The sequence below is a fragment of the Orussus abietinus genome, unplaced genomic scaffold (genome assembly GCF_000612105.2).
Source record: "Orussus abietinus isolate OABI.00-Male unplaced genomic scaffold, Oabi_2.0 scaffold16, whole genome shotgun sequence".
Classification (NCBI taxonomy): domain Eukaryota; kingdom Metazoa; phylum Arthropoda; class Insecta; order Hymenoptera; family Orussidae; genus Orussus; species Orussus abietinus.
In genome coordinates, this window is record NW_019394714.1 from 517,054 (window position 1) to 527,689 (window position 10,636).

The window sequence follows — 10,636 nt, forward strand, 5'->3', positions numbered from 1 at the left end:
AATGTTCCTCGTGTCTCCAAAGGATCCACTCGTCAAGAATATTTCTCTTTTTCTTAAAAGTGGTCTCCGTCCTGGAAAGTGAATTCTCAAGAAAATTAATCCACGTCAATTGTAAGTTCTCACTTGTTCCTTAACATTAATTGTTCGTTAATATTGCGTTAAAAGTATAATTGTTACCGTAATAGGGTACACCCTTTCAAGAATAGATGCACTCTGGAGATGTATTCACGGAGAAGAATGCTTTCAGCGACGATTCAAAGCCGTTTAAGTTCAAAGTACACAAAACATCTCGTGCTTCCATTCATAAATCAACGGCGTGCAATTAGAGCGACATTTTCCCTGGTTCCTGCAACAACCACGAACACAACGGGTGAATTTATCATTTCTTTTCAGCCTTATCATCAAAGCTATCAAGAAGTAACAAATGGCGACTTCTTTTCCGGCTCTAAGAACTAGATGAAGATCTTATCAAAGAATGGATGAAGAATCTTACCAAAGGAATTTCATACAAGAGACAATTATTTGCAAAGCCACGACCAGAATCACTGTAATGATTATTTTCGTGACCTTCGTAAAGACATTCCTTCTAAGTCAGGTAAACATCATTTGACTTATGACTTATCAAGGCATTATTACCCAGTCATTAATTTCATTACAACTTATCAAGGCGTTACAACAAAAATCATATTTTCAGAATCACTATACCCAAGTCAAGCAGTACCGATTTTTTTGGACTTCTAAAACGTGTAACATTCGGGCCAGAAACTTCGAAGCCTGGTAAGCTTTACTTTGAAAAATAGTCCTTCCAAATCCGGTAATAATTATTTTTCTTACGACTCGACAATATATTAAAACAAAAATCATATTTTCAGAATCACTTGACCCAAGTCATTTCTTTGGATCTGAAAAGCGTGTAACATTCAGGCCGGATACTTCGAAGCCTGGTAAGCTTTCCTTCCAAGCACAGTCGGCATCGTTTCCGGGATTCGGACCCTCCACGAGAGGTAGATGAAAAGGAGAGGAAGGAATCGGAGCCGAATCAATGGCAATGGGTCGTGGCGCATGTGAGATGCTGTCCGGAGCAGCTCTCCTCGTCTCCGCTCCGCCCTCGCGGGCGGTCCACCCTCCCTTTCCGTTTTTCACCCTCTCTCTCCTCCTAGATCGCGAGGACGAGTGCTCGAGAGGGAAACCTCGTGCTCGATAACAACGGCGAGCCGCTGCTGCAACAGTTCCCGCGACTCCGAGTCGCTAGTCCGATCCCTCGACCTCAAGATGAAGGACCACGAGCCGACCCCAATCCAGAAGAAGCCGACCAAGCTCAGAAACTTCGTCTACAAGACGGAAGCTTTCGACACCCTGCACACCAGGCACAGAGAGGTACGTGCCTCTCGTCGACTCGTCGAGGACGCGCCACCGCGTCGTCCCTCATCTCTGTCCATTACGAATATCTCCGCTCCAAAATATACATCCAGGTGGATCAATAGACCTGCACAACTCGTACATCAATTTGTCTTCCGTGAGCGATGCTACCCTATATACGAGGGCTCCCAAATTGAAGAAGCACTCGCAGCTTCGGGAACGATTGCTATCAGCGAAACCTTCCCTTGGGCCAGATTAAATCTACGCTATCTCGATATATCTTGCTGATCAAATTTTTAAAGGAGTTCCCCTCTGAATTTCACGCTAATGAAATTTCTTCATTAAATTCCTTACCAATGAAATGTCTTGATTAAATTCCCTGCCAGAGATATTTCTTGGCTGAATGTAATGCCGAAGAGGCAGCTTGATTAAATCTCTCGACTATGTTCCTTGTTAGGGAAATATCTTGGCTGAATTTCACCCTGAAGAAATGTTTTAATTCAATCTATCTCTTGGGTAGACCTCCCGCTATTGAAATCTCTTGCAAATCGGACTATGGGAATTTTATGTCAGGTGGGAACGTTCCTTTCAGGAAACACTATGCTCGAGTCGCGTCTGCCTGGGGAGCATAATGCAGCTCCCGTCGCACAGCGTGGAGTGTCGCACGAAGGAGGAGATCTTGGTGCAAGCGAAAGACTTCCTCGAGCAATATTTCATATCCATCAGAAGGTACCGTCAGCGTTGCTCTGCACGCGCGTTCGGGGAGGAATAATTCATGAATCGATTTGTAATCATGAATCCCTTCCAGGTTGAACAGCGAGGCGCACCATGCTCGTTGGAACAGCGTAGAGAAGGAAGTCGCAACTACCGGGACATATCAGTTAACGGAAACGGAATTGGTATTCGGAGCCAAGGTGGCATGGCGAAATGCAACTCGGTGCATCGGGCGCATCCAGTGGTCTAAGCTACAGGTACATCATTCTGTTTCTTAACGTTGAATTTCGCTCTTCAGGGTTTCTTCGATCTTGAACTTCGCTCTTCAATATTGAACTTCGCTCTTCAGCGCTTCTTCAATCTTGAATTTCGCTCTTCAGCGCCTTCTTCATGGTCGACTCATTTTTTTATTCCAGGTCTTCGATTGCCGCTGCGTGACGACCACGAGTGGCATGTTCGAGGCGCTCTGCAATCACATCAAGTACGGAACGAATAAAGGAAACATCAGGTAAAATTGAAAGAACGTTAAAATTAATTAATTTCAGATAATCCGTGGAAATCGCCCATGAACGTAGTACGCGAGAGTACACATTTTGCAATATTGTATTTTTTTCTAGTACTATAAAGAAGTGCAACGCTGGGTTTTCTCTGGTTTCAGGTCGGCGATCACGGTTTTTCCTCAGAGGACGGACGGAAAACACGACTACAGGGTGTGGAATCAACAATTGATAAGCTACGCAGGTTACAAGAACGCGGACGGCACGATTACAGGAGACCCCGTCAACGTCGAATTCACGGAGGTCAGTGTCAATCGACATGGCGGTAGGTCAGGGACTTCTCGAGGGCTTACACGGCGTTCCACTTTAGACCTCGAGAATCCAAACCGTGCACCAGGGCTCCGCCCGTGCGAGGATCTCTCTACAGACCTTCTGTATCTGGGTTTCCGTCTTGTCCAGTTGTGCCTGAAATTGGGGTGGAAGAGTGCCAGGACCAGGTTCGACGTGTTACCCCTGGTGCTCTCGGCGAACGGCCATGACCCGGATTACTTCGACATCCCTTCGGAGCTCATCCTCGAGGTGCCGCTGATCCATCCCACGTGAGTTCCATTGTGTAAAAATGAAGACCACCATTGTGTAAAACCTGCCCTACAAATCGGAGATATTTGAATGTTTAATGAATGTTTTGAACGTTAAATGAATATTCAATACGTACGTGTACAGACCAAGACTGGCTCGGAATATTCTGATAAATATTTTACATCTTGCTTCAACAATTGTCAACAGGTACGAGTGGTTTGGAGACATGAACCTAAAGTGGTTCGCTGTGCCCGCCGTTTCTGGGATGGTTTTCGACTGCGGTGGACTACAATTTACGGCCGCCCCGTTTAACGGATGGTACATGAGCACCGAAATTGGAGCAAGAGACCTCTGCGACTCCAGTCGGTACAATTTACTCGAGGTATAAATTTCTATCGGTCCCCCTTCGAGGGGTTCGACAGCCAATTCGCTTGGATAATTTAGGAGATGGCTACGCTCCAGACTAGTCCCGACTGAAACATTAATTTTCACACACGTGGCTATCCTTTATCGGCATCAGACATGAACAAAGCGCAGCGACGTCCATAAAACGCAGTAACAATAGTGTGCTAATTTTAAATATATAATATATCTAAAATATGATCTGAGCGAATCCTATCGACTAAAGTATAGCCACTCTCTTAATGGAGCCTCTTCAAGTGGAATTAATTAAGACTTAAGACTCTTTCGCTAAGTTTATCAGTATTTCATCCTCTTCCAGCTCATAGCTGGCTCGGTCCGATGAGTTTCTGTTAAATGAATTAAAACTTAAATCTCTTTAATCAAGCTGATCAGGATCTCTTCCTCTTCCAGACTATAGCCAATCTAATGGGCCTTGACACCAGGACGCCGATGTCTCTGTGGAAGGACAAAGCGATAATAGAAGCGAACGTGGCAGTGCTCTTCAGCTTTCAAGTAAGGAGTTTTAAAATACATGACTATCTTTTTAGTCACTTTTAGACATTCCACTGACGACTGTAGACGAAAAGGGGGGCTTATCCGAGTATGTACAACCTCGCAAGAGATTGCGGAGGTTCCTTCAGCCTTATTCATCGATTTTAGATGAAGAACGTGACTATCGTCGACCACCACACGGCCTCGGAGTCATTCATGAAGCATTATGAGAATGAAATGCGACTGAGGAATGGTTGTCCAGCGGATTGGATTTGGATAGTGCCACCGATCTCAGGTTCGGCGACTACCGTCTTTCACCAGGAAATGGCTCTCTACTACTTGAAGCCATCCTACGACAATCAGGTTAAATTGCGACAGAGATCCTCTATTTAACAGAAGAGAGCGAGCCAGAGAGTAGAGACTAGAAGTAACAATTGCAATACACATTACCAAGAGTACGCGTCAACGGAATTACACATAAGACACGTTGCAATACTTAAGCGTCGACCGAAGCAGATTTTTCGCTGTCTCTCGTTTGTTTATAAGAAAAATCACGGTCACGTAAAACGACTCGCTTCTTAAAATCGCATACGTGACAGAGAACAACGAAGCGTTGGCATTGTTTCGAGTACATTGGTATGACCGCTAGTGTACAAGCTCGTTATTCTGTATCTTAATGTACAGGATGTGCCGAATGTCCTTTTAAATTTCCCTTCCCAGAGGGAACTCGGTTATTGTCTATTCCTAATTGCTTTTTAATTTCCGCAGGACCCGGCTTGGAAGACGCACGTGTGGAAGAAAAGCCGGGACAAAAAGTGCTTGATGAAGAAGCCCAGGAGGAAATTTCACTTCAAACAAATTGCCCGGTGGGTTTTCCGCGCGCTCTTCGCGAACGGTTTCAAACCGCCGAGCGTTTCCCAGGGCGGATTAAATTGATAACGCTAAGACGATCTTGAAATTACAGAGCCGTTAAGTTCACGTCGAAGCTCTTCGGACGAGCTCTGTCGAGGAGGATAAAAGCTACGGTTCTCTTCGGCACCGAAACGGGAACCTCGAAAATGTATGCGGAAAAGCTCAGCGAATTACTCGGCCACGCTTTCCATTCCCAGGTAATTGCTTGGGAATAAGTGTACGTATAATCGTGGCCGTAGTTCCTAAGTGCGCCTTGATTTTTCAGGTACTCTGCATGGCGGATTACGACGTCACCAACATCGAACACGAAACGCTGCTCCTGGTCGTGACGTCGACTTTCGGGAACGGAGATCCGCCAGAAAATGGAGAGGTATTCCCTCAGACGTTATCCTTCTTCAGCTTGAATCTACCTCCGTCAGGGTTTCATTAATCTAACGTACTGATTACTCAGAGGTACCTGAAAAAATTCAATGCGACTTCAATTACAGGCATTCGCTGAGAATCTGTACGCGATGATGGTATCCGAGAACAGCGACAATAATGTAAGGTGAGGCTGAATCGACAATACCTCTAGCTTATCAGAATTCCAATGGAGTTCCTGACAGCGACATCGGTTTCAGCTTGGCCGCTTCCAAGTCGTTCATAAAGGCGAACAGTAAGTCCGAGACGGGTAATACGAAGAAACTGGACAGATTGGAGTCGTTACGTGGATCGACAGCGGAGTCCCAGACAGAGGACACTTTCGGACCTCTCAGCAACGTCAGGTACCTCGTCCTTTTCAGGAGATCTTGTAAAGAGTCAAAGCTCCAAGGATGAGTCCAAATAACACTACTCTACGAATACTCACGTCGAGTATTTCGTTCCTCCCAGAATATGATGTAAATATTGAGGTGGTCAGTGCCGAAGATTACCCATGTACATTTTCCCCAGGTTTGCAGTTTTCGCCCTGGGCTCTTCGGCGTACCCGAACTTCTGTGCATTCGGCCGCTACGTGGACAATCTTCTTGGCGAGCTGGGAGGAGAGAGACTCCTGAGATTGGCTCAAGGAGACGAGATGTGCGGCCAGGAACAGGCTTTCCGGAAATGGGCCACCGAGACTTTCAATGTTCGTCCTTAAAGCCAGATCTAAACCGTTCACTACTCCCTAAGCGAAGGATCATTTCCCAGAGACTCCTAGTGAACGACCGGGAACGACGAGAAGAACTCCCTTGGATTTTTCTAACGTTTCCCCTCGCCCTTAGGTGGCCTGCGAGACCTTTTGCTTGGACGACGACGAGACCCTGCTGGAGGCCGCGTTGCTCCTGGGCTCGGAAACCGTATCCCCGTCAACGGTTCGTTTCGTCGAGGCAAAATCACAGCCGGTAGACAAAGGTAATCACAGCCACGAGGTTGCAAGTCCCCGGAAAGCGCTATAACGAGACTTTTGCAGCGCTGCAGAAGTGCCACAACAGACACGTGACCACGTGCAAGTTGACGAAGAGGACTACCCTAAGTGGGAACAATTCGAGGTGAGCCTTCGATTAGATCTTTCAGGATCCTGCATCAGGAATTTAAATCATGCACTGTCGGTTTTTTAGTGGCACCACGATATTAGTAGAAGTAGACAATCAAGGGAGCGCGGACGTGTCCTATAGTCCTGGCGACCATTTGGGGGTCTTCGCGTGCAACAAGTCAGACTTGGTCGAGGGGATACTTATGCGACTGCAGACTACGTTCGATTGGGACGCACCGGTGGAATTGCAGACACAAAAGCAGTCTCACACGCCTAACGGTAGGTCACTGACCAGTCCGGAGAAAAGTTTCATGAACGATTGAACCCGCGGACGCCACTTAAGTATTTCCAGCTTCTACTGCGAATCGACGCAGTACCCTGATCGGTGTATTTCCTTCCAGGAGTTATTAAGACTTGGGAGTCGCACGAAAGGTACACCTGTAATTCCTTAAGGACGTTGTTCACTCGTTTCCTGGACATCACGACACCTCCGACTCCAAATCTATTGCGGTACCTTGCATCGGTGGCAGCATGTCCAGAAGAAAAGGAGCAGCTATTGTTGCTGGCCTCCGTAAGTGGAAGATCTGGAACGAAGTGACAAGTGTTCTCACTCGCGTTTTCATTCTACATAAACAGCGAGACGAGGAGTAATAAATACTGTTTGCACCCCAGGATTCCTCGGCGTACGAAGACTGGCGGCATTGGAAGTATCCCAATTTGCTGGAAGTGCTGGAGGAGTTCCCATCGGTGAAGCCCCTTGCTCCGTTGTTCGTACTTCACTTGACGCCACTCCTGCCGAGATTCTACAGCATCTCATCTTCACCGATGATGCATCGGGGACAGATACATCTTACAGTCGCAGTGGTCCAGTACAAGACGCAAGGTAATTCTCTTCTATACTCTACCCTTAAATTATTTTTTTAATTGCAACAAAATACCTTTAATATACATTGGACGATCCAGGAGGCTCAGGTCCGGTCCACTATGGCGTTTGCTCCAACTACCTACGTTCCGTTCCAGAAGGAGAGTCTCTGTATGTGTTCGTTCGAAGGTAGGTTAAACTGTATTCTCAATATTTCCTGTAGTTCAAGCAAAATATGTTTACTCTTTCTGTAAAACGCAATTTTTTTTAACGAATACCTTTCTTCTATTAAATACAGTGCCCCGAACTTCCACATGCCGAAGGACGTTAAAGCTCCAATAATACTCGTAGGTCCAGGAACGGGAATAGCTCCTTTTCGAGGTTTCTGGCACCAGCGATTTTATGACATGAAGATGAACGGAAGTACGTAATCACTGTAATTATCGTCTAACAATGCTTTCCACATTCGGAACTACTTACCGATGCACATAACCTCTCATGATTTAATTGCGACTCGTAGGCAAACAGTTCGGCAAGATCTGGCTTTTCTTTGGCTGTCGTCAAAAGGGTGCCGACCTCTACAGCCGCGAGAAAAAAGAGATGATGGACGCTGGAGTGCTGCACAAAGTCTTTTTGGCCTTGTCACGAGAGTGCGGTAAGAAAAAGGTGAGATTTCCTAATCGCACCTTGCCTCGACCTCACAAAACTTATTAACCTTCAATAGATGGACCGTTTTGATTGACTACCTCATCTTGGAGAATTTTCTGAGTCTCCTAATTTCATACACATTTTCTGACATCGACATCCCCAACTTATAGACAAATATTTTTTCTAGACCTACGTGCAAGATCTGATTCAAATGGAGTCATCGCAGGTATTCGACATGTTGGTAAACGAAGGTGGTCACTTTTACGTTTGCGGTGATTGTACAATGGCAGAAGACGTGTATCAAACACTGAAACAAATTATCCAGACCCATGGTGAAATGACAATGAAACAGGTCGAGGCATACATGCTGACGTTGAGGGTAAACGACTTAATATTTTTCTTAAAATATACTGTGATAGCTGAATACATATCATACGTCGTCGACGAGACTTAGGCTTTGTCGAATTAGCTTTAACATAAAAATCTTTTCAGGACGAAAACAGATATCACGAAGACATATTTGGAATAACCTTACGAACTGCAGAAGTTCACAGCCGGTCGCGAGAAACCGCACGTATCAGAATGACTACGGTGCCTTAGACAATTCTCGAAGAATATCACAATTACATATACACATTACATGTTGTTTTGACCTTATTTAAGTATATTAACAACGTCCTGCATGTATGACGTAAAGATTTCGCGTGATCGTTCCTTTCCATTCTTAGCGAAGCACAGTTAGGTGTTTTGCACTTCACAAAATTATACACCAATTTTATCGATTCGCGTGCACTTTTTACTGAATCTTAAGTAGTACTCAGGGTTGATCGAAGAGCATTGATCAAATAAATATGCTTGCACAAACACGAACGAAAGACAACGAAGAGGGCCTGATTACACGAGGAGGACTATCTACACTTTAGACCGTTCGGTTCTCTTCGCTGTCTTCACCTTACCTAGTAATACGAACTAATGTTTAAACTTACTTAAAGCTTCTAGTTATAATGAAGTACTTCATCCCGAAAGGCCAGAGCTGTTACTGCTTTCTGATGCCCTTGGTATTCCCTTTCCACCGTCCCAGATGACACATTCCAAAGCCTTGCAATTCCATCCGAGCAAGCTGAGGGAGAAAACGAAGTACGATTACCTTGTGTTCACTCTTCAATAAATTCACTGTAACTAAAAAAAGGATATACACTGTCAACAAACCTGTAAACACGTATTCCGAATCGGCACTAAAAGCTGCGTCCCAAACCCAACGTTTCGCATCGTGCTGTAACGATTGCAATTCTGAGAAGTCCGATGTCTTCCACACTCTAGCTGTTTGATCGGCCGATGTAGTCACCAATAAGCTGAACCAGAAATGTCAGGTTAGGCAGTTCGTGAATCTCTTTCTTGTATGTACTCTTAAAAAGTAAAACTTATCTCACCTGGAATCAGGGCTAAACCGACAACAAAGAGCATAGCGTTTATGTGCTACGAGCTTATGGTGAGGACTCAGACGTGTTGGTTCTTCGGCTACTCCTCCCGCGAGAACCCAGATGTAACAATGGCCTTTGTTATTGACAGCAGCCATGTACGTGCCATCTGAGTCTATGGCTATGTCTTGAACAGAGGCTTCCGCTTCTGGGATCTATTCATAAATCAGAAACCACAGATAGTAACAATGCTTCTTAGAAAGTCAATTTTTAAAATCCTTACCAACTGTTCGTTGTGATCTGAACGAAGGTCCCACAGATGTATAACTCCGCTCTGATCACCCACGATTAATTCAGCCTGATTCGGATGTAAACAAACACAGTTTACCGGAGCAGACACTTGAAATATCCTTTGACATTGAAGACTACTGGATCTATGCGACAAATTAAAAAAATTAATTAATTAATAAACAAGGAAAGTAACCACATTAATGTAGAATAATTCAGTTATTTACCTCAGATCCCATATTCTAGCAGAGCAGTCTTCACCACCAGTAAACATCCATTTTCCATCCTCCTAAAAATTAGAAATTAGATGTTAAATATATGATTTATACCTAGAAGAAGTCACTTATTTTTTACCTGAAATCCGAGTCCTGTAATATTCTTAGAAACGCCTTCATAGTTGATAACAGGATTAGGATTGCTAGATCCTAAATCGTACATACGAATGTGTTGGTAGCCTGCTGCAGCTATTATGAACTTGTCGGGTGTAATTTCGAGAGCATTTACTTGCTGCGTTGAAAACTTAGTTAAGGATAAAAATTGTCACAACAATTCAATGGATCATTCAGTGCAATAACTATTCTGCAGTGATGCTGCAATAATTCATGAAAATATACGAAAGGATACAGAATCTGCATGCTGTGCGGTGCGTATACACGTAGAGGTATGCGCCTGCCATATTTTAATCGTATGATCATAACCTCCAGTAGCCAAAATAACTTGCCCAGTCTTTAAGCCACTGTCGACGATCATCTTTACAGGAAATTGTCGACAATGATGATGGTAAAAAGGGTAATAACAATTTGTGTACAACGGCACCCAGCGTCTTCGTGATTATCCACGTGCGTCCTATCCCTCCGAGCTGTTCCGAAGGAGAGCGACTTGCCTAGTTATACCTAACCAACGCTTCGGGAGGAAGACCCTCAAGAGACCGCGTACCTTACTCGTATAAGAGTGTCCTTCTCGCACCTAGAGC

The 10,636-nt window shown here is 44.8% G+C and overlaps 2 protein-coding genes across 6 annotated transcripts; one reads left to right on the top strand and one right to left on the bottom strand.

The window, feature by feature from the left end:
* Positions 1 to 5: 5 nt before the first annotated feature.
* LOC105696887 (nitric oxide synthase, salivary gland) lies at positions 6 to 8,982 on the top strand. Of its 5 annotated transcripts, none has more exons than XM_012419692.2 (29): positions 6 to 111; positions 394 to 595; positions 695 to 777; positions 873 to 944; positions 1,161 to 1,377; positions 1,952 to 2,088; positions 2,168 to 2,330; positions 2,490 to 2,581; positions 2,732 to 2,873; positions 3,030 to 3,169; positions 3,357 to 3,531; positions 3,963 to 4,064; positions 4,212 to 4,406; positions 4,812 to 4,909; positions 5,008 to 5,152; positions 5,221 to 5,325; positions 5,444 to 5,502; positions 5,576 to 5,719; positions 5,886 to 6,060; positions 6,197 to 6,326; positions 6,385 to 6,463; positions 6,533 to 6,726; positions 6,849 to 7,018; positions 7,120 to 7,330; positions 7,411 to 7,498; positions 7,608 to 7,732; positions 7,830 to 7,975; positions 8,145 to 8,336; positions 8,450 to 8,557. In XM_012419692.2, exons 5-29 carry the CDS (start codon positions 1,273 to 1,275, stop codon positions 8,555 to 8,557), a joined length of 3,420 nt encoding a protein of 1,139 aa, XP_012275115.1. In that variant the 5' UTR covers positions 6 to 111; positions 394 to 595; positions 695 to 777; positions 873 to 944; positions 1,161 to 1,272. The 5 variants fall into 5 exon arrangements, with proteins under 5 accessions (XP_012275115.1, XP_023288875.1, XP_023288876.1 ...); XM_023433107.1 differs by having other exon boundaries at positions 8 to 111; positions 186 to 595; XM_023433108.1 differs by having other exon boundaries at positions 94 to 275.
* LOC105696890 (target of rapamycin complex subunit lst8) lies at positions 8,331 to 10,546 on the bottom strand. Its single transcript, XM_012419700.1, has 7 exons — positions 10,288 to 10,546; positions 10,018 to 10,170; positions 9,891 to 9,952; positions 9,659 to 9,809; positions 9,388 to 9,590; positions 9,167 to 9,309; positions 8,331 to 9,077 (listed from the first exon to the last, which is right to left on the bottom strand). The coding sequence occupies exons 1-7, from the start codon at positions 10,411 to 10,413 to the stop codon at positions 8,953 to 8,955; spliced, it is 963 nt and encodes a 320-aa protein (XP_012275123.1). The 5' UTR covers positions 10,414 to 10,546; the 3' UTR covers positions 8,331 to 8,952.
* Between the last annotated feature and the right edge of the window lie 90 nt (positions 10,547 to 10,636).